The 24,564-nt window shown below is 49.8% G+C and overlaps 5 protein-coding genes across 5 annotated transcripts in view; 3 read left to right on the top strand and 2 right to left on the bottom strand.

The window, feature by feature from the left end:
- LOC149367859 (uncharacterized) overlaps window positions 1-24,564 on the top strand; it is an 88,584-nt gene that overhangs the window by 3,794 nt on the left and 60,226 nt on the right. The window contains exon 2 of the mRNA XM_089575341.1: window positions 14,908-15,005. Coding sequence (XP_089431467.1) covers window positions 14,908-15,005 — 98 coding nt within the window. The remainder of the gene's footprint in view (window positions 1-14,907; window positions 15,006-24,564) is intronic.
- LOC149367863 (uncharacterized) lies at window positions 209-3,443 on the bottom strand. The gene is made up of 5 exons (XM_089576856.1): window positions 3,431-3,443; window positions 2,985-3,380; window positions 1,668-2,674; window positions 1,351-1,586; window positions 209-1,217 (listed from the first exon to the last, which is right to left on the bottom strand). Exons 1-5 carry the CDS (start codon window positions 3,441-3,443, stop codon window positions 209-211), a joined length of 2,661 nt encoding a protein of 886 aa, XP_089432982.1.
- On the top strand, window positions 4,129-6,050 carry LOC149367862 (uncharacterized). Its single transcript, XM_089576782.1, has 4 exons — window positions 4,129-4,364; window positions 4,455-4,684; window positions 4,753-5,001; window positions 5,576-6,050. Exons 1-4 carry the CDS (start codon window positions 4,129-4,131, stop codon window positions 5,950-5,952), a joined length of 1,092 nt encoding a protein of 363 aa, XP_089432908.1. The 3' UTR covers window positions 5,953-6,050.
- On the bottom strand, window positions 6,426-11,893 carry LOC149367861 (uncharacterized). Its single transcript, XM_089557784.1, has 3 exons — window positions 11,777-11,893; window positions 7,373-7,580; window positions 6,426-6,953 (listed from the first exon to the last, which is right to left on the bottom strand). Exons 1-3 carry the CDS (start codon window positions 11,891-11,893, stop codon window positions 6,550-6,552), a joined length of 729 nt encoding a protein of 242 aa, XP_089413910.1. The 3' UTR covers window positions 6,426-6,549.
- Window positions 19,062-21,356, top strand: LOC149367860 (uncharacterized). The gene has a single exon (XM_089557778.1). The coding sequence runs from the start codon at window positions 19,452-19,454 to the stop codon at window positions 21,321-21,323; it is 1,872 nt and encodes a 623-aa protein (XP_089413904.1). The 5' UTR covers window positions 19,062-19,451; the 3' UTR covers window positions 21,324-21,356.

Raw genomic sequence — 24,564 nt, 5'->3', positions numbered from 1 at the left:
GAACTTCGTTACAGCCACGAACTAGCATAGCTTCCTGACATAAGCTCGCAAAACCTGAGGAGCGTTGCGAGTCATACTGAGCGCGATAGTATAAGCTGTCCACAGACATAAGCAGGCATTTAATAACAAATTTTGCGAAACTTGCGTCCTTTTACCGAAGTCGCGCGCAAAAAACAGGAAACATTCCGACGGGCGTTTCTCGATGCTGTTAATGGTTAAGGTGCTTTGCACCTTCACGCCTTTTGAGACTAGCCTGGTTTAGGCTTTTTGTAAAAAAATGTAGGCGTGCTGTAACATAAAATGCAATTACTTCAGCTGCAACTTGCTCACAATGATCTTGGCATCCAAGTTCAATCTTCTGTTTTTGCTTAATGTGGCCAATAACATCAAGTACGCTGTCAGAGTGCAGTTCCAAAAGGCTAAAGCATTCAGTAAAGGCTTCCTCCAGGTTTACTACAAATGCATAGAGCACACTTGACGGGTACAGGAGGCCGCCGTTATCTCTCATTCGGGTGAATGACGCCAAGTTCAAACATTCTGCAGCCTCTTTTGTCATCAAGAGACGAGTGAGACATGCCTCACATCCAGACTTCACGATGCACTTTCGGGCAACGTACCCTGCAGTATAGAAAATAAGCCTGCTGTCACTCCTTGCAACAACACAGGATGCATGATCTGGGGCACTGTCCGTAAGCAGGTCTTCTGCTGCACTCAAATCTCCCGAGTCAAGCACTTTGTCAACAAGCTGTTGTTTACCGCTTGAACTAGCTTGAACACCAGCATCTGCAGGCAGAAGAGCGCTGAGGACACCAGCCTCACAATTTCCTCTGGATACTGAGTGTGCTAGGTTGCTGAAACTCAGACAGTTAACGGTGATAATAAACTGCTGGGGCGTTGGATGCGAGTTGCAACCAGACGACTGGCGTACAATTCCAAAAAGACGCTCAACAGGGTCTTGACTAACTCTAGACGTCATGAGGTACCTGAAGCCAAGATCATCACATAGGTACTTCAAAAGTGCTAGTACGCTTGCTACAGTCACTCTTAGTCCAGTAGCTGTCGATTTGCTAAGGAAGCCTTGTTGCCCCTTTGTGTGGTTTTCCCAGCTCCCCAGAAACTCTAAGAATGAATTAAGTTTCTGCACAGCAGGGGAGTTCGGCCGCAGAGCCTCAGCAGGAAAGCGAGACGTCAGGATCTCGATGAGGTCGTGAATGACTCTGCAAAAGGGGAGGAGAGAAGGTTTTGCTTTGTTCATTGACAGCATAACTATATGTAAATTGCAATAATAATGGAAAAGGCTACAAGCAGAAACAAAAATGTGCTACATCCAAACAAATGTGTAGCACTTACTTGAAAAAGTCCACTGTAGCTGTGATGTCACCACAGTGTTCCTCGATCGTTGTCTTGTAGAGCTCCAGCCCATCAATGACTTTTTTCCCAAAAAGCTGAAATGCTAATGAGACCCTCATTCTCTCAAAATTGTTGGGGTTTGTATGACTGTTTGTGATGCCATGCATTGCCTGGAGAGTGACGCAGCTCCTGGTGCTGTCCACTCTGAGAGCCTTCCGAACCACCTGCATGGACACCTGAAACCAATGCATTGTGATAGTCACCGAATATATATGACCATTTTGTGAACTTCAGCTGCACAAATTATTTAAGCTCACTTTTCCTTCAGGCACTTGGAAGTCAGACTTGAGCAGTCCATTCCGCAGACATTTTATCAGATGCGGGAAATCTGAGATGAAGTAGAGCTGACGATCAGGGTCAACAGGATGCACAGCGCTGCACTTGGCCCCAGTTAATGATGCAGCAATGCCCATTTTGGTCCACATTTTTCTGTTCCAGGTTGCTCCATCTGATGTAATAAGATCGACCCGCAGTCCAGCTTTTTCCACTAGGATCACAGCTTCAACCATGATCTTAGCCAGAAGACTGCCTTCTACGTTTCCACGTGTGGCAAATGCACCCAGTATTTGGGTCCACTTCCCAACAAAAGGCACAAAAATGATGACCATTCCATGGTCACAGACAGCGTGTTTGTCTTCTGATGAAGAGAAGGCACCAAGGTCAACAAACCCATCCACATGACCTGCTGTGGTCACGGAAAGGTGTTCTGACAGTTTCATCTCGTCCACTATGAGACCCCCGTGACGCGAGAAATTGTCTATTGTGGAGGTTGTCTTGCTGATCACTTCAAAAATCTTCTCGCTGAATCCAAATCCAGTCCTGTACAGCTGCAGGTATTTACGAAGTGTGGACTTACTTGGCAGTACAAGGATTTTTTCCTTCCTTAAGTGTTCGTACAATCGTGCACTCTTCATCTTCATAATTAGGCACTCAAGCACCCAATCATTAGAAAACTTCATTCCCCTGGTGCTTTTACGTGACGAGGCCTTGAAGATGTGCAGTGCTGCCTCACGCTGCTTTGGAGAAAGGGCTGCCATCTTTTCAGTCAGTTCCCCCTCTGCAATAGCTTTGTTTTGGATCATCATTTCATTCAACTGCTCGTTCAGAGAGTTGGTGTTGCTTTTAAGTCGTGCTGTCTTCCGCTTAAGCAACTTGAGTCGATGAGCAAGGGCCCTTCCAGTAGACAGGCGCACAGCGGCATTTACGCATGATTTTCTGGTAAGCAAGGATTTTCGGAGAATCTTGCACTCGTTGCAGATTTGTCCTGAAAGTAAAGAAAATCAAAAGCACACACATGAGCAAACGTGCCAGCAAAGAAAGCGACACTGTTCACAAATACATCACAAGCCGGTTGTTTCAAAGAAGGTGAACCAATAAAATAGAGGGCTCGCTGAACAGTCAAAAGTCAACTGTTAGAAATCAGTGAACCAGCTTGCTAGAAACAATTCATTTTTTTATGCCCGCCAACACTGCCATCACATCACAGAGGCCGGCACAGTATCTAAAAAAGTTATATTAAAAATTCTAGTTCACCTAGGCTGAAACACTTGGTGTTATAATTAAAAGGGAATTACCTTCTGTGGATACTATTCCGAGGCACTGTGCGCTGAAGACACCATGTGCAGTTTTGGCAGTTGCAGCTGCCAACTTTATCGTCAGAGAGTGGGAAATCTGACTGAAATCCTGAATGTTCATGGCTCCTTTGCAAGCAAAACTTGTATGTGCATCCTTCAAAATATTGCTTGCATCACACACAAAATTCACAACTTTTTCAGCACACAGCATGCCTTGAATGTACACCTTTGCAGTGAACTCTCCTCCTGATGCTGTAAAACACACAGCTTTTTCATGCCATAGTTCTAGTCTTTTCTCCATTTTGACAGATGATGTTGCAAATATTACGGTCTCGACCCCCTCCAACTCAATTCGGCACCAATCCTTGGATGGAGCTTCCATGGTCCGAAGAGATTCTAGACAGAATGAATTACGATCGGCTACAAGCGAATCTTCATGCTCTGACGCTCCAGCATCATCCTCGTCGCTGCAGGACCGGCTCCTGGTTTGATGGCACGCTCTCTTCCGCGGCACTTGAGTAGTTGCTAAAACTTTCCTCTTCCTTTCCGGTCTTTGTCGAGGTGTTGAGGTGGAAAGATACGTAGGGCAGCCTGGAAGTAATAGACAGTTTTAGTTTCACGTACGTAGAGGCTTCACGTACGTAGAGCGCTTACGGGTCACCAGTGCGCATGCGCAGAACGTGAAGCGTTTGCGTGTGTCTCACGGACGCACGTGAGATTCGGATCTTTGCGTTGCGGTCTTTGCGTTGCTTGCGTACGTAGCGTTGCCAAACATGGCGGCGCCCTGCCTGCCCGCTTCACAGCGATAACAGCTTCGCCGCTAACCTCTCGATGGGATATCGTGTTCAAAACTGTTGTATTCGCCTTCAATTTGGCCATTCTAACACTCGCATAAAGTTTCAAGCGACAAATAACTTTTGTTTTTCAGATAGAAAGGCGAATTTTAAGCTGTTAAGCCTGACGAAGTAGCGTTGGTCGTCGTCATAGCAATGGTCTCGCGAGATCACGCGAAGCTCAGAACCCTGCGGGATCTCGCGAGATCTGGAACTGAGAGAGCCCCAAACAAGCCAAACATAGCCAAGCCTAGCTGCATGGTCAAACCGCGGCGCCAAAACACAAATCGGCAGCCAAAACGTGGGCAGAGATGAGTGGGGCAGCTCCGCGCCTTCGTTTTTCTAAAAGCGATGACTTGGATCTGTTGCGCGATGTGAGAGAGTGCAACCCCTTCGAGGACGGCATGCGATATGCAGGGCGATGGAATGAGATCGCTCTGCGCCTGTCACAGGCGAGAAATAAAGTTTTCACCGCCCGCACTGTGCGGGACCGCACGGACCTGCTGCTTGCGCAGTATGGAGAAATGGACCAACGAAGCCTCCGCAGGTAAGTTACTTTGTCATTTCGCTTTAGTGCACAGGGCTATATAACGACAGGAAATGCCAGTACAAACGTTTCTTTTCATTCACATCTTAGGTCCGGAACCGAGGAGGAATACTCTGAACAGGACCAGCTCCTCGAGGAAATCTTCACAATCGCCAGAGAGAACGGCTACAAGATCAGAGTGCATAAAAAAGCGATAGTAAGCTCTGGGGGCCGAAGCGCATCCACGGGCACGAAACGTTCAGCGGCATCTGCGAGGAATTCAGCAGCGGAGGCGCACACAGCAGGAAGCGTCCTCAGCACTGCCGGCTTGCGCGCCGAATGTAAGTCTGTCATTTTTCCCTCGACGTTTTTGCGTTAAACGCACCTGCTTTTATTGGTACCACTGCAGCTGCTGGCGGAACCACGGCGTCCCAGGTGTTTGCCGAAATCATAAGTGGAAATAACGATCAGGACTCCGTCCCGGAGGCACCTCAGCAGTCACTGCTCGGAGCGGACTACGTTCTAGCTGAGCTCGACGTGGACGACGGTTTGCCCGCGTCCAGCCCAACGCCTTCGCCGGGAAGCATTGCTCGTCAGGCAGTGGAGGACGATTTGAACACGTCGCGGTCAGCTAGGAGCGAGCCCATACGCAAAACCAGTAAGTCTCTTTCCCGGGTAGCCGGCAATTTTCTCAAAGGCAAACATTAGGGCAACTTGTGAATTGGTCTAGTTTAACATAACAGCGCATTATGAAGTAATAGTCATTAAGCACCTCAACTGCTATGTATTTTTGGTAATCGAAGATGGCATGTGTAGTCAACCATGACTTTCAACCTTGTGCACAGCTATCCACCACCAACGTAACTTAGGGCATCTAACTTATGTTTGTGTTCAGAGACCACATTTTCAATAAATTATGCTTAAGTATAGAATGTGCCTAATTTCATTCTACATTGTTCTTACCTTACTGAAAGCAGAAATGTATGTAACAAGCAGTTTATTATGCTTGTGCAGCATTAATGTTTGTGTCAACCAATGCACACACATTTAATGCTATGTGCTCTCATTTGTTTTTCACTGCATGTATGGGAAACTAAGCAACAGTACTTGTGTTTAACTAAGAAATGAATACAGCTGGCAGAAATTCACCTTAAGGAAATCCAATCGGTGCAGTGAATTTTGTGCCTCATAACTAAGCCTGTGGCTTTTTCTAACACTGCTGCACCTTACAGGGAAAAGGACTGAAGCTGCACAGCAAGAGCAGACAGATTATGAATTCATAGAAAAAAGAATGCGACATGATGAATTCATTAAAGAAAGGCACTTCCTGATAGAATCTAGGCGTATTGCACTAGAAGAAGACCGTCTCGCCTGGGAGAAGGAGAAAACCCTAAAAGAACTGGAAGTCAAGGAAAACGAAATGAAGCTGAATGCCCAAGACAAGACCGAAGAAAGGCGGCTACGTGCAGAAGAGCGTGCCGAGGAAAGGCGTGAGAGGGCAGAAGAGCGTCGCATGGCTGCAGCCCAACAGGCAACTTTTTTCGGCCTGATGGAAAATCTGCTGAACAAGATGGGCACACTTGAAAATATGATGAAAAAGGATAGATAAAAAGGCTGAGGGTCATGTTTTTAACACGAATTAATGCTGTCTTCAAAGACTGATGCAGGTTAAGGTCCAAGCACAGCCTTTAGAGAGACTGTAACACTTCCAAGCCCTTCAAATTAGTTACAGGAACATGACTATTTGCACTACTGTAGTCTAAAGTATACACAGTGCAACTGTAAGTTTGGTTATAAGTGCTAAGTAGTGGAGCAAAAGTATAATGTAGTAAGTTTTGCGTATTTCAATATTACAACACACTTTATAATCGGTAATTATATCACTTGTTGTACTAAGCTGGTTATTGCAAGCAAAATTACATTTTTCAGTGCTCTCTGACGAACAGAGTATTGGGAAATGAGAGTACAATAGCACCTACCATGGAAAATTAATGAACTGCAGAAAATCAACAAAGTTCAGGTGAATCAAAATAACATATTAAAAAAAATGCGATTCAGACCACTACGTCATTATATTATACAACAGCAAGCAGCCAGATACATTAACAAGAAGTTCGGTTTGACCCACATGTCATGGTAAAATAACTTGCACAAACAAGCACTAGTTGTCAAGTGCTACAAATGCAAAAATTTATTCCAAGGAAAATTATGCGCGTGGCACAGAATGTGGCCTGAGGTACGCAATCAGGCTAGGGGGATCAACTCCGAAGTACTGCGACACCTGACTGCCATACATGCATGTATGGCAGTTTGTGAGGATAGTGGCAGCCTTGTACATTTGGGCAACTTGTTGGCGAAGAAGCTTTTGATTTTTTTTAAAGTCCAAAAATGCAAATTCAGCCACCACCTTTCCAAAGCCCCATTCAACACACTGGCGAACGCGGCTCATGCTGAAGTTGAATGCCAGCTGTGTGGCTGTCAAGGAGGAGCCGCCATAGGGCTTCATTAGGAGTCTCTTCAACGGGTATGCAGGATCGCCATATATGACAAAGTCATGTTGTCCCACCAGCCTCTCCAATTTTGCATACAGGACACTGCTCTCGAGTATGCCTGCAATAAAAAAAGAGAATTAAGTTGAGTCACGTAATGACAAAGCTACGCCAGCTGTGTTAACATTAGTGCATCAGTAGTGTTGTGTACATTTAATGTAAATCACTTTTCTGCAAGTGCTCAATGAATCTGTTTAAAAGTATGTTCAGTTGTTTACTTTAAAGGTACAGCGAAAGCACTTTCAGACACACAAAAGTAGAACAGAAGATGGAAAGCTCCGCCACCAGAGCTGCCTCTGTCTGTGCTTTCCTTTCTACACAATTATTACATGTGCGGTATATTCATAATGTGACGGAAATAAGCACTGCCCATGTCTCTCCATGACACACTAAATGTCATTTACGAGTCTGAATCATTACAGCTGTGATATTTATTATGACTCAATAGATTTTTCTTATAGCAGAGACAACACAGCCAACCTGCGTCATGCCGCCTTCCCGGGTATGGACCATCCAGTTGGCATACAATGCCATTTGGGCACATGACGGATTGATATTTTATGCAGTGCACCCGCTTGTGGCCAGAAAAGTAGTCCCGCTGGTTCCTTTTTGGCCTGCATATGGGGCGTGCGGTTCCATCAATGAACCCCCAGCAATTGGGCAGTGCTGCACCACGACTGTGGACGGCCTGCAACATGACACAAGACACACACTCAAACTCAGCTTTTGGTTGGCCGTAAAATAGGAGCATCATTTTCTTTCAGGAAAGCTCCGTCAACACAAAACCTTGTATTATAGATGACACCCTAACACAATATACACATTAATAACAAGTAAAAGCTCATAATAATGCAAACAAGCAATGATAACATATTGTCACGTGCTTCAGAAGGAGTTCCACTAGAGTGCGACGCTCGGTTGTGGGAAGAGCCTGATTAATCATAGTCTTAACTTGGGTCTCCATATCTCTTTTCACGTGCTGCTCACTGACAGAGTTGGTTAACGTCGCGACGGAACCTGACACACCTTCCTCGAAACGGGCGAGTTTGAGGCCCCGGGGCAACACAGCTGGCTCTTCAGAGTGGTTCACTGTCCACAGCTCGGTACGGCCTCCCACCACGGGAACGACGCAACGAGGCACGTGTTCGTGTTCGACTTTGCCAAAGACGATTCTACACCACCGCCTACCAGTCGTATTCATCACACGATCAACACCGGCTCCGCACCTCCTATACGCCAGAAACCCTATCGAGTCTCAGCCACTGAACGTAAGTTAATAGATGACCAAGTTCAAGAGATGCTAAAGCGAGGCATAATTCGAGAGTCTTCCAGCCCTTGGGCAGCTCCAGTTATCCTTGTTAAGAAAAAAGATGGCACATGGAGGTTCTGTGTTGACTACCGTCGCTTAAATACGGCCACGAAGAAGGACGTCTACCCGCTTCCACGTATAGATGACGCAATTGATTGTCTGCACTCCGCTTCGTACTTTTCTTCTATTGATTTGAGATCCGGCTACTGGCAAATCCCCATGCACGCTGCAGATAGGGAAAAAACGGCATTCATAACACCAGACGGACTTTACGAGTTTAACGTCATGCCTTTCGGATTATGTAATGCACCTGCAACATTCGAGCGGTTCATGGATACAATCCTGCGTGGCCTCAAGTGGCAAATTTGTTTATGTTATTTGGACGACGTTGTAATTTTTGGCAAAACGTTTAGTGAGCACAACAGCCGCCTGGATATTGTGCTTGATTGCATGGAACGAGCTGGCCTTATCCTCAATTCCAAGAAATGTCATTTTGGGAACCGTGAAACAATTGTTCTTGGTCATTTAGTTGATAAAGAAGGTGTTCGACCAGATCCAAAGAAAATTGAAGCTGTCAAAAGTTTTACGGTGCCTCAATCAGTGAAAGAGCTGCAGAGTTTTTTAGGGCTCTGCTCGTACTTTCGACGCTTTATAGCTAGGTTTGCGGACATCGCTTACCCACTCACGTGTTTGCTGCATAAAGATGCACCGTTCCATTGGACCAGCGAATGTGACGCAGCTTTCCGACATCTGAAATTTCTTTTGACCTCGGGCCCCATCCTACGCCACTTCTGCCCATCTGCACCAATTGAAGTGCACACTGATGCAAGTGGTATCGGTATCGGCGCTGTACTTATACAACGCCATGGTCACGATCAGCACGTGGTAGCATATGCCAGCCGTTCATTGAGTAAGAGCGAAAGAAATTACACGGTTACTGAGCAAGAATGTCTCGCCGTTGTTTTCGCTGTCCAGCGCTTCCGCTCCTATCTGTACGGGAATGCTTTCACCGTCGTGACCGACCACCACTCGCTTTGCTGGCTAGTGAGTCTTCGTGACCCCTGTGGCCGGCTTGCTCGATGGGCTTTGCGCCTACAAGAATTTAATTTCACTGTGGTGCATAAAAGCGGCCGTAAACACTCAGATGCCGATTGTCTTTCCCGCTTGCCGCTTCAAACGACTGATGACGACGCAGACAACTTTGATGAATACTTGGCGTCACTTTCACAAGCCTTCCCCGATCTTGAAGTTTTCCGAACTGAGCAACGCAAAGACCAAACATTAACCTCTTTGTTTGATGCCGCTCAAGCTTCTGTAAAGAATACTTTTTGCATTCGCGACGGTTTGCTTTATAAGAAGAATTTCGCTTCTGGAGGAGCACGCATGCTTCTTGTCGTACCCGAAAACCTACGCATCACAGTTCTTGAAATGATGCACGACGACGCCACGTCTGGGCACTTGGGAGTGACACGCACACTCCACCGCACACAACAACGATTTTACTGGCCTAACATGCGTTAAACCATCCAGCACTATGTAGCCAGCTGTGTGCAATGCCAGCGCTTTAAGCTGCCGACTTCAAGTCCACCGGGCAAACTGCGGCCAATCACACCTCCAACAGCCCCGTTTGAGCAAGTTGGCATTGACCTCCTTGGACCTTTCCCACGGTCCTCGAAAGGAAATCGATGGATTCTTGTGTGCGTAGACCACTTAACCCGTTATTGTGAGACAGCCGCGATACCAGCTGCTACTGCGTCTGAAGTATCTAACTTCTTACTTCGATTCGTCATTCTTCGGCACGGCCCTCCTGCAGTTCTCATTAGCGACCGTGGACGCCAATTTACAGCGGACGTTGTTGAAGAACTTCTCCGCCTCAGCAGCTGCAGTTTTCGCCACTCCACGCCATATCATCCCCAAACGAACGGGGTGGTAGAACGCACTAATCGGACGCTCACCACCATGCTCGCTATGTACGTCGCTGCAGATCATAAGGACTGGGATGGCGTCCTCCCGTTCATTACTCATGCATACAACACAGCGCAACATGAGACAACAGGCTACAGCCCCTTTTACCTGCTCTATGCTCGCTCACCTCGCTGCGGCCTTGACACCATTCTACCATTTTTCATCCACGACGAACCTTCTCTTGCGACCACACTCTGCAGAGCTGAAGAAGCTCGCCAGCTTGCCCGCGTTCGAATTTTATCTTCTCAAGAGCGTTCCAAGAACCGCTACGACGTCCAACACCAAGAAGTTTCTTATGTTCCTGGTGACATTGTGTGGTTGTGGACCCCTCTACGCAAGCGTGGTCTGTGTCAGAAACTGCTGTCCCACTACACTGGACCGTTTGTTGTGTTGGAGTGCATAAGTGACGTTAATTACGTTATATCACGACTAACTGCTAGTGGTCGACGGTCACGCCAGTCTCAGGTGGTGCATGTAGCCCGTCTCAAGCGATTCCATCCCAGACGGTCTACGTAACTCGCCCGACGGGCTCCGTCTGCGAGGAGGGAAATGTCACGTGCTTCCACAGAATCTCGACGGAAGAAGCAGAAGATGAAGGACTGACCGGCAGGGAGAAAGGAAGAAAAAGAGCTGAGGGACGCTGGTAGGCTGCCTGCTTCCATCCTGCTCCGACCGATCCCCTCTGTGAATAAACCCCCGTGCGTGCTAAGCACGTAACAATATAAAACAGTTGACACGGCTACATTTATGTGAAATTTGCTGAGGTAAAATGTTGAGATGAGAAAACAGTTTTGAAGTGTAGGTGAATTGTACATTGCAGACTACTGCTGTGTACGCCTCATGTCTCAAGTTCAGAAATTTTTCTAAGAAATGCAACACCACGCAGTGTGTTACTGTTTAATGTATATTTTGCCCTGGCACATGTCGACCGCAGTTTGCAAAACTTGGGTCTTGCATCTGGAAGTTTTCCATTCCCACATACCGCTGCCATCTGAGATGTCTCGCATTTAAGCAAAAAATAAAGACGGAATATCCTACAGTGTAAAAAAATGTTGGGCCTTGCGGCTTTGTGCAGCCCTCTCGCAAAAATTCAGGGAGCACTTTGGGTCTCTAAAGTGCTGCAAGGCGAAAGCGTTCCCTGGCGCAGTGTTTTTTTTATTTTTTATATTTTTCCGTTTTATATTTTATTATTCTTGTTATTTTTTATTTTCTCACTTTATTGCTGCTTTTATTTTTTATTTTATTTTCTTATTTTTATTCCTTTTATTTTATTTATGAAACCCATGCATTCACTAGATGCGCCTTTATTCAAGCTCAAACCTTGAGCCTTCGTGGCGGAGTGGTAGCGTCTCCGCTTCAAACGCCAAAGGCGCTGGTTCGATTCCCAGCCTCGACGCAGTTCGTTTTTAAGTTGCGTTAACACGTTTTGGCGGGCTAGTTGGTTAAGCATCTTGAATAAACAGCGCAAACGAAGACGAGCACAAAAGACTTTTCTTTCTTGTCTTTTGTTTATTCAAGATTCAAGACGTTTTTAAGTAGTGATGCGCGAAGCGCGGACAAATCTGCCGACACGCTTTAATCTTAAAAGTGATATAAGAAAGTTCACTTACACTTGCAAACTCTCCAAGGCCGGCAGGCGACAACCAGGCATGATTGTTGCAGTCATTCAGTAAATGACTAAAACCATTTGCGATGTGAGAGATCACCTGCGAGGCCACGCTCGACATCACGGATGAGTGCCTGCCAAATATGGTCTCGAGGTCACACCACCTGTTGGGGTCGTCGAAGCGTGATGCACAAAGCCTCCCGACCAGGCACGTTTTGCGCGCACTTCACAGTCTCCGGCACGAGGAGTGCACGAAAGAGTTCATCGAAGTCCACCTTCTGAAACCTGAACTGCTGTTTGAAAAGTGTGGGCTCTATATTTGAGTGAGTGAGTGAGTGAAAACTTTATTAGCTCTAGATTCGGATTGTGTTCGGCGGTTTTGAGATGGCTTCGTCCATCTTGCTCAAAGGTCGGTTGCCCTTAGTCCAGGGCTCCGCTGGATGCTGCTGCCAGTTTTGCTCGCCGAATCAGACCTTCTTGGTCGACCCGACGATCGCTGGAGAGCACTCCCTCCCATTGCTCCGCACTCGGGTTTGTTATCACTGGTACCACGCTTATCCTCTGGCATGCCCACGTTATGTGGTACAGCGTGGGGGGTTCTTGGCACCAAGGGCATTTGTCATTGTATTGTGTTGGATATATTTTGTTGAGTACGTGTAGGTTCGGGTAGGAGGAGCCCGTCTGTAGCTGTCTCCACGCGACAGAGTCCTCTCTGCTAAGGGAGTTGTCCGGTGGTGGATACCGCTTTCTGCAGCCCTTGTAATAATTTAGAATCGCCGAATAATCTTGGGGTACAGGTTCGTTCCCCTCGAGGTCGCCTACGTTGGATGCTCGGTAATAAGTGTACCCTCGAGCTATCCTGTCCGCCTCTTGGTTCCCTGTTACTCCCGTATGTCCCGGCGTCCATACTATCGTATGCCTGATTGGTTCTCCGTTTGTTTGTCGTTGTGTTATGTGGCCCCCAGAGCGGAGTATGCGGAGCGCTCTGTGCCCTATTCTGCCGCGTAGGTAGTTGCGGCATGCTGTTTGTGAGTCTGTAAGGATTTTTAGAGACCGTTTAGACCGATAGCCCTCCGCTGCCGCTAGAGCGACGGCCGCTTCCTCAGCCTCGACTATCGTACAGTTTTGTATTGATGCGCTGGTGATCTCGCGTAGGGTTGAGTCAATCACCGTTGTTACCGCATTGCTGTTGTGCTGCCCCGCTGTTCTGGTGTATGTGGCTGCGTCCACGTATACCGTCGTTTCTTGGGGTGCTAATGTCTTTTGTAAGTATTCAGCCCTTGCCTCTCTGCGTGCTTTGTGTAGGTTGGGATCCATGTTCCGGGGTATTGGCGTTACTTTTAGTGTGTTGCGATATTCGTCCGGAATTGTTTCTGTCCTCTGTATTTCTTGAATTTGATCGGCGCGGCCCAGTTTCTTTAGGAGCTCCCTGCCAGATGGGGTCTGTTGTAGTCTGCGCAGTTGGGAGACTAGTTGTGCCTCTCTCAATTCATCGAAAGTGTTGTGTAGTCCTAGGGCTAGGAGCTTTTCAGTTGAAGTGCTGTGAGGAAGGTGGAGTGCGGTTTTGTAGGCTTTGCGTAGAATCACGTCCGCCTGTTGTACCTCACTCTTGATGGGATTATGGTAGGGGAGGCTGTATTTGAAATGTCGAGCAGTCCATGGCGCGACCGGTAGCGAACCAGCTCCGACTCTCTGCTGCGCCTCAAGTTGTATTCTAAGTCCTCGAGTGAGCCGTACAAAAGCTGCCGCTGCGCCCTTGTCATCAGGAGGTTGTCAATGTCCTTCCAAGACAGAGACGACAGAAGATAAGGATCAGATAAGACACTTCGTGGCACTGCGAACTGATTGCGAAGCTCCGAGCGGTCCACGAGCAGAATCTACGTGCTTTGCGCGAAAATGCAGCCGGACTTGCTTGGCTTGTCTTGGATGACTTTGGCTACATTAGTGTCTCTGTCTGTTAGTAGATGGCGCTAGGAATAACGCACGGCTACGCACGGCGTGCATCGCGTACGTGTAACTATAAGGGTTTCAAACGACCTGCGCGTTGGCTACGTAGACTTCTAAAGTTTGCGTACGTGAAGCTTCTACGTACGTGAAACTAAAACTGTCTAATGTTGGTACCGCGCCCGGAGCAAGCGACGGCTTCCCTCGCGGAATCCGCACTTCGTTGCCATTTATCACGTGCACATAGTCGCGCAGAATTAAGTGCGGTTCGAAGTGATGTTCGGACGCAGTTGTTGCTGCGACGCGCGTCTTTTCTTTCCTCTCTCTCCTAACTCTGATCTTTTAACTCTCCTCTATCTGCACGTGGCAGCGGTGGTGGCTTGGCTCGAGCCAGTAGCAGGCCCGTGCAATTTCCTTTTCATCCTTCTCTCAGTCACAACAACAACAACAACATACCGCCGAAGAAACGGTGAAAGTTTTATCCTTCCTGTGAAGGCTGCGCTCCCACTTCTTGCGAAGATCGTCGTCTTTCGGAGCCGCGAATAGCGACGCTTTCGGTCCACTTGGGTAACCCGTGCGGCAGCCCGGAGCGAAGCAGTGGGAATCTGTCCGCCTCTTCGCCATGCCGTGGGCTGCACGCGGTGAAAGCGCACATACACAAGGCACACGGTAGACACGAGAAGTCCCTTCGCATGAAACACAAAGCAAACGGATGCACGAACACTCACAACAGTTTTGCCAAACGTCGGAGAGACAACCTGACGAAAGTCTATCCGTGCCCCACGAGGCCCCGCCGTCCGCGCCGCAGTATGAAAGAGAGCAGCAGCGCCTCTAGCGGCTTTCCAGAGCGTAAGGGGACGCCGGAAAGCCAGGCGCTCCCTTCCGGTCGTGCCACTATAATCTGTTCTAGTTCACTATAGTGCCGGGACATACCGACATTACGGCGGCCGCCTGCCACGGCGCGCCGCGCTCCTCCCGCTAGAGGCGCTAGTGACGTTATAGCGTGACGTCATACCAGGAGCGAGGGACGGGCAGACAACTCGGCTCGTCGGGTAACGGCGGCCGCTTGCCACTGCGAGCCGCGCTCTTCCCACTAGAGGCGCTGCATATGCAGTACAAAACACCTGCGTTCGCAGCCTACCAGGGTTAACCAAAGCTAGGACCCCGCCAATTTTTTTTTCTTCTTTTCAGAATGGGGTGGAGATACACGACAGGCGTTCCCACGAGCAACCACTGCCGAAGAGGCCTGGATACACAGCCCGCTTTTTTGAATACTGCACCGACACGACGTAAGTGAGAAACGCTTTTGTTTTGAACCCAAACATGGTGCAACCAGGGTGTCGTACTCGGAATTTTTGAACCGTAAAGCTTCACTAGGCTAGTCAACACCGCGCTTCGCGTGAGCCGGAGCCCAGATTTGACACTTCTGCGCATGCGCGAAACCGAATGACGTCACGCACGGCACAGGTGGTCGCCGTCGCCGCCACCGGCCGCCGCTGACACAAACAAAAATAAAAGAAGACATGGCAGAAACAAAAAAATCAAAAATAAATGAAAGACAAACAGTGCGCCAGGAAAACTTATATATCGGCAGACGCCCGAACCACGCCGCAAGGGAAGGAAAATGACAAGAAAATTGGTTTTAAGGAAAGGAAACGACGCCAGTCTCTCTCATATCTCGGTGGATACCCGAACCGCGCCGTAAGGGCCTTAAGGAAAATGAAATGAAATAGTTGGATTCCCTCTTCTTGATCTCGTTGAGGGAAATTTGGTTAATGATGATGATTGAAGGATTCTTGACGTCTTGAAGATTCGTTTTTGCTCAATCACATTGCAAGAGGACACTTTAGGAGAGGTTAACTTTTTATAACAATTAAAAGCACAAAGGAGGATACAAGCAAGGAGAAAACATATTTACACTTGACTGGCTCGCAGCTCTAGGTGACGAAACCAGCCCTCGGTCCTGCCGAAGCAGCGGGTTTTAAATCCCATGTCCCCGCCCTCGGTGGGAGAATAACCAATCAAGTACTATACAAACATCCACCCAATAACTTATTGGGGAAAGGAAAATACCACAAATCAGCAGTTGGGGAAAGAATAACACAACCAATGAATGATTGGGGAAAGAAGGTAACTCATCGCGACACTGTACACATATGCACACTTTCCACCATCACGATTTCAGATAATTATGCTTTCCCGCTGCGAGCTTCGCGAACACTCGCTTTCCCAAAGTCCGGTTGCCGCCAAGTTCGAGGAACGCCATTTCAACTCATCTGTTTTGTCGTCGTCGCTCCTCATGACTGCAGCTAGCGTGACAATATGTCAAAGCATGCCGCTGCAGACATGGTACAAAGAGCCACGCACTGTGGCGCGGGTCAGCCTCGCCGTACACACGTGCACACAGGATGCCGCCTAACGACTGAGTCCATGAGGGGAGTTTGACGTCTCCTGTAATCCCCCGCCATTCGGCGCCTCCCTTCTCCCGCTGGGTTCACTGACCCCTTTCTGTGCGGTTGTGCGGAGGGCCCAAGAAAAGCACATAATGGGCATTCCACTACGCGACCGGATGCGGTAAACAAACTACAGCACCGCGAACTTCACTGAAATGAAAATTGCTTTTAAGGAAAGCAAATGCCTGTCTCTTATATCTTGGTGTACACCCGAAAGGAATGGCCACCACAGTACATGTCTCTAAAGCAACCTTCTAAGACAGCACGGTATTCACTACACGCGCGTCTCCTCTTCCACCTCCATACAAACTTTGTATAGCTAAGACAATACGTTTCAGAAAAGGCAGAAAGATATACCCTAAGTGTAACCGTAAGTATAACCTTAAGCTAAACCACGATCATCGCCGCAGCTTTGCGCTTCGAGATATCCGGGCTTAACCTTAGCTAAGCCACAGCCAATTTTTTCGGCTTTGGTTCAGGTTAATTTTGGCGCATTTCGGGTTCAGTTCCGGGATCGGCTCCAGAGCGACATTCCGTTCTGGTTCGAACCGGTCCGGACCGTATTGTACCGGCTCAAACGGTTTCAAACCGGTTCACGACCAAAAAATTGAACGTGGATGGGTTTATTAAACGTTGTTAAATAAAATAAAAATGCAATAATTTGTTTATTGTCCGCGGCAAACAAAAAGACGAATTTACGACAACAGCCACAAAATGAAATGAATTCGAAATCAATGTAAATCGGCTATGTGAACGCTATAATCTATGTGAGGAGATATAAGGGGAAAATGCAGTGGATTTTGCATTTACAAAACCTGAAAGCTTGAGCAGTTTCGGAGACCCCGTCGCACGACGCATTGGTCATCGCACTGGTCGCATTGATCGTCGCATTGTCGCACTGTCATCTTGTCGCATTGGTCATCACGTCCGGGTCACCAGTTTGGCGCACCAGAAAGGTATGAGGCCGGCACGATGAAGGAAGTGATGGATTTACTAGCCGGATAGTTTGAATGTAAGATGGCGAGCCCAAGAGAGGCGCGTGCCGCCGGCACGAGAGTCGAGCTCCATTCGGCAGAACTTCGGCGTCATCGTCATCGGCGGCTGGTGCGGCTCCTACCGCGTGAGGCCGCTGCTACTGCTGCAGTCGCTCCTGAAGCTCGAGTCAGTCGGGAGTTTCTCGTACGCAGTTCTACTTTCCGACGCACTGCTGAGAAACGAAGCTGTTATGTATGGCACCTATATACAGACAAGCACCTTTCCGTCGCCCCCAAACCGACTCGCCAGTCATTCCCCCCCCTCCCAATCCTTACTACATGGTACAAAAATATGCGAGAACCCCTCCAGCGCCCATCCCCCAACCAACGACAGCCTCGTGGGAGCACTGGCTCTCTCTAACATCCAGAGCTTACCAAGCATATTTATTTATTTATTTATTCAAATACCCTAAAGGCCCGAGCGGGCATTACATAGGGAGGAACAACAGTAAAACAAAGCAAGAAAAATTTCCGATGAGTACAAAATTCGTTGGCCGGGAACACATTGTTGAAAAGCATCAAACACTCAAAATATAAAGGCACATGACAAAAAACACTCAGGTTTCCTTCAAAAGCAGTGCTTCTACAAGGATGCAAAAAAATTAAATGATAAAATTAAATCTTCATTTAAATTTAAAATTTAAATTAAATAAAATTAAATTTTATTAAATCACTTCTTGATAGCCTTTGTGACTCGCGTTATACATGGTGTCCACGCTAACTTTAGCCACGGGTCAAAAAATAAGATATTTGAGATAGGCCAGGGAAACCACTTACATGCAGCTACCAACCTGGGCACCATAGGCAATTTTTTGTTTTGCTATTAATTAAATAGCCATTAAGATAATTTTTCTAAATGCGTAAATATTGACTTTAGACACCAGATATGAATAGCAAGGTTAGAGAGCACCTTCAGAAACCCCCACTCCATTTATTTGCGATGAAAGCCTCACGTGTATATTTTTCCCGAACTCCAAAGAAAGCACGGAAAAAACAAAAAAAAAATCATGGGACTAGCGCATTCGCGCGCCGCGATTGTGCTGCTCTCAACCGTGGCTTGAGTGAACGAAACCAGCTGCTGGCAAGGCGCGACGACCGCAACTTGCAGTCACGCTTGCAGACTGGCTCGCGCGAGCGTCGCAACCACCGTCTGCATATCGCCCTCCCGAGAGGCATGGGAGACTGCCCTCCTCAACTGCTCCACACTGGAGTCCCAAAGGGCTCTGGTCAAGCGGGCGCGAGACGGGGCCTCGTCATGCGGTGTCCCGGACTAAGGATACCGACCATGCAGCAGGGTTATTTATTTTTTTTTTAACCCTCAAGCTCTCTTGATTAAAGTTTTTGACCACCACCACCACCGGAGCAATGCGTCACCCTTGTAACCCTTCTAAGGTTACAACTTCCTCGTGCCTTGCTAGGCACGCGGATGTACGCATACTTGAAAGAGTCTTTTTTATTGAAACTCGACGAGTGGACACTGTAGACGGACTCCATGATTGTCCTCTATTAAAGAAATGGATCCCCTTCTCAGTGTTAGGAACACTACAAGCGCCACATGGGAGAACCTGGGGGATACCCTGGGCAGCGACCACTGCCTTCTCCGCATCACGCTTTTGGCGAAGGCAGCCCGTAAAAAATGGGGACAGGCGAAAATAACCAATTGGCAGCAATTTCGAACTCAGGACGTCCCTCCCGCACTATTCTCTGACGGCTATGCGGAGTGGGCAACACAGGTCACCAACATACAGAAACAACACACGCAAACCCTTCACACCACCGACGAGATCCCCGCAGTGGACAATCACCTCCTGCATCTGTGGGAGGCGCGCCGGAGCTTAACAGAACGATGAAAGAAACACAAGACGAATCGCAAGCTTAGAGCTCGCATTGCACAACTTACGGAGCAGGCTGCGGCATATGCCGCCCAGCTCACAGACACCAATTGGATAGAACGCTGCAACTCGGCAGCGCGTCAGAGGAGCTGGAGACGTGCGCCGAGCGTTCAGCAGGTGCGCATCGGCTCTGCCGATTCTCGGCTGGAGCCTCGGATTTTTTCCACCCCGGGCCAACAACACCTGCACCACCGTGCTCCGGAAGTCACAGGGGATCGGCGGATATCTTTTTTTCCGAGGTGAGATCCCCTTTTACAAATCCTGGCAAAGCGAAGTTTCGACCACGCTGTCAGGCGCCGCTAGGCCTGACAGCGGCGCCAACGCCTGACGCGGCGGAGCCCCTGCTCTGCGATAATATGGCCTTCCAACAAGCCACCAGCCAGGGATATGACCCGGAGGCGATGGCGTGGACCACCGTTCATCCCCAGAACCTGGGTGAGACAACAGCAGCAAGCTTCAAGAGCGCCGCGCTCGCTGCCGCGGTAGCTCGCCGAGCGCAGGGCCGTGCCCTAAAAGCGGCGTCCGTCGACGCGGCCACCCCTGCCGCTCCCGCCGCCGGCGCCAGCTCCGACAACTCCGCTCAACGCACAGCGGGCCGGCCTTTTACAACCTGGAGGCCGCAGCCATTACCAAAACCGACACCCGAAGACTTCGTGGTAGTCCTCAAGCCGCGAACTCGAGTATCATTGCAAGAGGTATTCGAGGAGAACGGATACGGGCGGGCGTTCATAGCCTACCTCGGACCGGACTGCTCGCAATTTTTTACAATTCTTCCGGTACGCGACCAAAATTTAATTCTAATTTACACTTCAAAAGCTGAAATTGCAGATAAAATTATCGGGGACTTCGAGATAAATCTGCAAAATAAGAAAGTCCAACTTACAGGCCACCTAAGGCAAGACGGTGGTAACGTCTGTTACGGCGTGGTAACAGTACGAAATACAGACACAGCGGAATCCCTCCGCTCAAGTCTCGAGTGGCGCCATGGCGAGATTCTGGAGATACGCAAATTCGGCACGTCAAACAAGGCGCGAATAACATTTTCCGGAAAGCTGAAGCCGCGCTACGTACATTACGAGTGCATGCTCATCCAAGTCCGTGAATACCAGCGCACCATCCCGGCCTGCGGTCACTGCGGTGTTGTCGGTCACCGTATGGACGCCTGCCCCGGCCCAAGACCGGACAAATGTGGTGTGTGCGGCCAAGAAGCCGAGCTCGTTGAGGGGGTGCGGGTCTCTCACGAGTGCGTTCCAAAATGCTCTCTGTGCGGCGGAGCCCATACCACGGGGGCCCGCGGGTGCGTTGCAAAGTATCGAACCCCCCAGCCCCTGCGCCCGGAGCAGGGACCGACGCACAAGAAGGGCCGCCGTAAACGCCGGAAACGGCGGCCCCGCCAAGCCAAGGACAAGGGAGCCAACCAGCCCCCGAGCAAGCCAGGCGGTCCGTCTACCGGCAAGCCAGGCGGTACATCTACCGGCAAGCCAGGCGGTCCATCTCCCGGAAAGCCAGGCGGTCCATCTACCGACAAGCCGGAGTTGCCTAAGGCAGTACCACCGCCACCCCAAGCCGACGTGGAGAAACGAACGAGTACTCCCCCACCAGGTTCTTCGCGGACATGGGCGCAAGCCGTCATCCAGGGATCCCAGGTGAGCAGCAAGGGCAGGGCAGCCCCTCCTCATACCCCCCCTTCCAAACCGCCGACAAAAACGGCCGAGCAATCCCAAATTTCCGCCCTCAAAGAGGAAATCGCTAACCTACAGAAGCGTCTTGCCCTCACTGAGGCGCGCCAAAATTTTCCAACCCAAAGGCCCACTCCCCCCGCGGTGGAGGAGATGGATAGCGACACACCGGCGAACGCGCAGACTGCAACCGCGCAGTCTGCGCTTGAGGCGAGGGTTAGCGCACTGGAGGCCCAGATGAACTCCGCATTCTCCGCCTTAGAAATGCAAATCGCAACCACCATCAAGGCGGCTCTAGACAAAATTCCTACCATTATAGCCGCACATATGACGAAACAAACTCTAATTACCAGGCGCTCCGGCCAACTCAAGCGTATAAGGAGCCCCAATATTAAGGCTGGTAGACCAAAAGTCGCACATGAGGAACAGGAGCCCGCCCTCAACCTGCCCAGCGTGACGCAACCTGCTGTCATTGGGGCACCCGGCTCAGAGGCGGGCCCCTTCCTAGTAAGCATAAATTCTAATCATAATCATGGCGGACATTCATAAACCGCGATGGTACTCACGCAGCAATTCGGCCCCTGTCCAAATTTTACAGTGGAACTGCAGAGGTTTCAAGGCCCGTACTAAGCGGGCCGACCTACGGCTTTTCTTAACAACGTTCCCCAGTCCTCCTGCTGTAGTGGCCCTCCAAGAGCCGGGGGAAGCAGCCACCCTCACAAATTACTCAGTGTATCAGCAGGATGCGCAGAGCCGCCTCTGCGTACATAAAAATTATACGGCCTCCCCGGTGGACCTGGATTACAAGGCGATTTTCTCGTATGCGATGGTGACGATCCTTCCGCTACGCAAACAGGACCCCCCATTACACGTACTCAACATTTACAGCTCTCCCAAACTTCCAAACGTCACATTTGCAGACTTATTCAGTCGGGCGTTAAAGGTGGCGAACAGGGACCCCCTCATAATCGTTGGGGACTTTAATGCCCCCAGCCCCTTATGGGGATACATACGTGAAGAAAAACGAGGACGCAAGCTGGCGGAACTTGCGTCAACGTTGGGCCTTACTCTTCACACGGACCCTGCACAACCCACTCGCATTGGGAACTCCGTGGCACGCGACACGTGCCCAGATCTCACCTTTACCAAAAAGATTAGATATGCAGAATGGCACAACACCGAGGAAACCCTGGGTAGCGACCACTGCATTCTTGCGACCACAATCCGCACCAAACCCCTTACAAGACCTCACACTAAAGCAATCCTTCCAGACTGGACCAAATTCAGATCCAACTACACTAACCCTACCCCTATAGCGGATCAAGGTTACACTACCTGGTCACAACACCTCATCTGCCAACTCAAAGATACCGAACACCACGTTCAGCTCTCAGAGGCGAACCCGGCGGTGGACAACCACCTCCTTCACCTCTGGGAGGCCCGGCACAGCCTCGTCCGCCGATGGCGCCGGCAGAAGCACAATCAGCAACTCAAAATCCGCATCGCGGACCTCACCCAACAAGCGGCAGAGTATGCGGCCCAACTCGCCGACTCGAACTGGGTAGACCGATGCAACACCGCTGCTCGGCAAATGTCGAGCGGGAGCACGTGGTGCCTTTTCCGCGCCCTCATTGATCCGACCCAAACCCGCACCGAAACACAAAAACATCTTCAACGAGCAATTCACACCTTCAACGGAGACACAGCCAAACTGGCTGACGCGCTCCGAGACAAATATCTGTACACAGACCAGGATTCGCGTGGTCCGGCGTACTCTTATGCAGGTTCTGAGAACGCAGAGCTGGATCGAACGTTCCAGCTTCACGACCTCAAAGCGGCCCTGGCCAAAATGAAACGAGGGACAGCCCCGGGCAGGGACAAGGTAACTGTGAAACTTCTCGATAACCTACCCGAACCGGCCTACGAGCGGCTGCTCGAATACTTCAATGCCATCTGGACGGGAGGTACGCCTCTCCCAGTGGATTGGAAGACGGCTCTCGTCACATTCATACCCAAACCAGGCAAACCTCTGAACACTGACAACCTCCGGCCCATATCTCTCACTTCTTGTGTGGGGAAGTTGATGGAGACCATGGTCCGTGACAGACTATCCACCTACCTAGAAACGCACAACGCCTTTGCAGACACCATGTACGGGTTCCGCCCACACCGGTCCGCACAAGATGTGCTGCTGCAACTTCATAGAGAGATTCTTGATCCCGTCGAGCACCCTAGCGATGACAAGGTGGTCCTCGCATTGGACTTGCGGGGGGCTTTCGACAATGTTACTCATGATATCATCCTCTCCCACCTGTCCCAAGTGAACTGTGGATACAACACATTCCAATACATCAAGCAATTCCTCACAGATCGGCAAACATATATCCGACTCCAAGACAGTGAACATGGCCCGTACCAACGTGGTACGCGAGGGACTCCACAGGGAGCAGTCCTCTCGCCTCTTCTCTTCAATCTGGCCATGATGAAGCTCCCTACCCAGCTGGGTGAGGTCCCGGGTGTGCAGCATGCCCTGTACGCGGACGACATCACCCTCTGGGCAACACACGGTTCGGTTGGAGAAATCGAGGCCAACCTGCAGCAAGCGGCGGCTATTGTGGACGATTATGCACACCGCTGCGGCCTTGAGTGCTCCCCGAACAAATCGGAATTCGTGCACATACGTCCCAATCCAAGGTGCGCAACCAAAATTGCCCTCTGCCTGCTTAGTGGCCCGACACCTGAACACGATGAAATCAGAGTATTGGGACTCTACATACAAAAGAACCGCAAGATTGACACCACGCTGAAGAAACTCCGCAAGGTGAGGGATGAGGTGGGCCGTATGGTCCGCCGGGTATCAAACAAACGAGGGGGGTTGCGATGCAAAGACGCCCTGCGGCTGGCGAATGCATTCGTAACCAGTCGAATCCTGTATTCGGCACCGTACCTCCACCTGCGCAAATGCGATGAGAACGCTTTCGAAGTGATTCTCCGAAAAATCTATAAGAGAGCTCTCGACCTCCCAATTGCAACATCCAACCAACGTCTCCTCGGCCTGGGGATGACGAACACCTTTGGGGAGCTGCGCGAGGCTCATCTCAGCAATCAATACTTGCGGTTAAGCAAAACACGTGCGGGTAGCCGCCTACTGACCCGCCTCCACATCAATTACACAACCCAAGAGGAGAAGCGGGTATCCATGCCCGAGGCCTGGCGCTTCGCACTAAAGGTTCGCCCCCTCCCCAATAACATGACAAAAGATGCCCATGATGGCCGCCGCCTCGCGCGAGCGGAGGCCATTTCCAAGCAGTACGGTGCTCGACCAGGGGTATTTTACACGGACGCGGCAGGTCCACACCATGGGGGTTGGTACACGGCTGCCGTTGTCCACCAAAACAACTCAGTTCAGGGCCTCACCTTCCGTGCCCCCAACATTACATTCGCGGAGGAAGTTGCTATCGCACTTGCAGCTGCGGATCCAGCGTCCCGAGTCATTATCACCGACTCAAGAGAAGCTTGCCGCAATTTTGAACAGGGCCAAATTCCAGATCGTGCTTTCCAAATTTTACACAGTTGTGAGTACCAGGATTTCCCAACCCGGCGCACCATCATCTGGGCCCCAGCACATGCGGGGATAGAGGGAAATAAGGTAGCGGACACTACCGCCCGCGCGCTTAACCACCGGGCATCGCCTCTCTCGCCGCCTGATCCGGCTACTGATTTTAATCCGGCTATTACTTTTCGGGAGATCTCTCTCCTGTATCAAAACGCTCACGGCCGATACCTACCC

The sequence above is a fragment of the Amblyomma mixtum genome, chromosome 1 (genome assembly GCF_055824585.1).
Source record: "Amblyomma mixtum isolate Tamu chromosome 1, ASM5582458v1, whole genome shotgun sequence".
Taxonomy (NCBI): Eukaryota; Metazoa; Arthropoda; class Arachnida; order Ixodida; family Ixodidae; genus Amblyomma; species Amblyomma mixtum.
The sequence above is the reverse complement of the archived record's forward strand: the minus strand, read 5'-3'. Positions and strand labels throughout refer to the sequence as shown.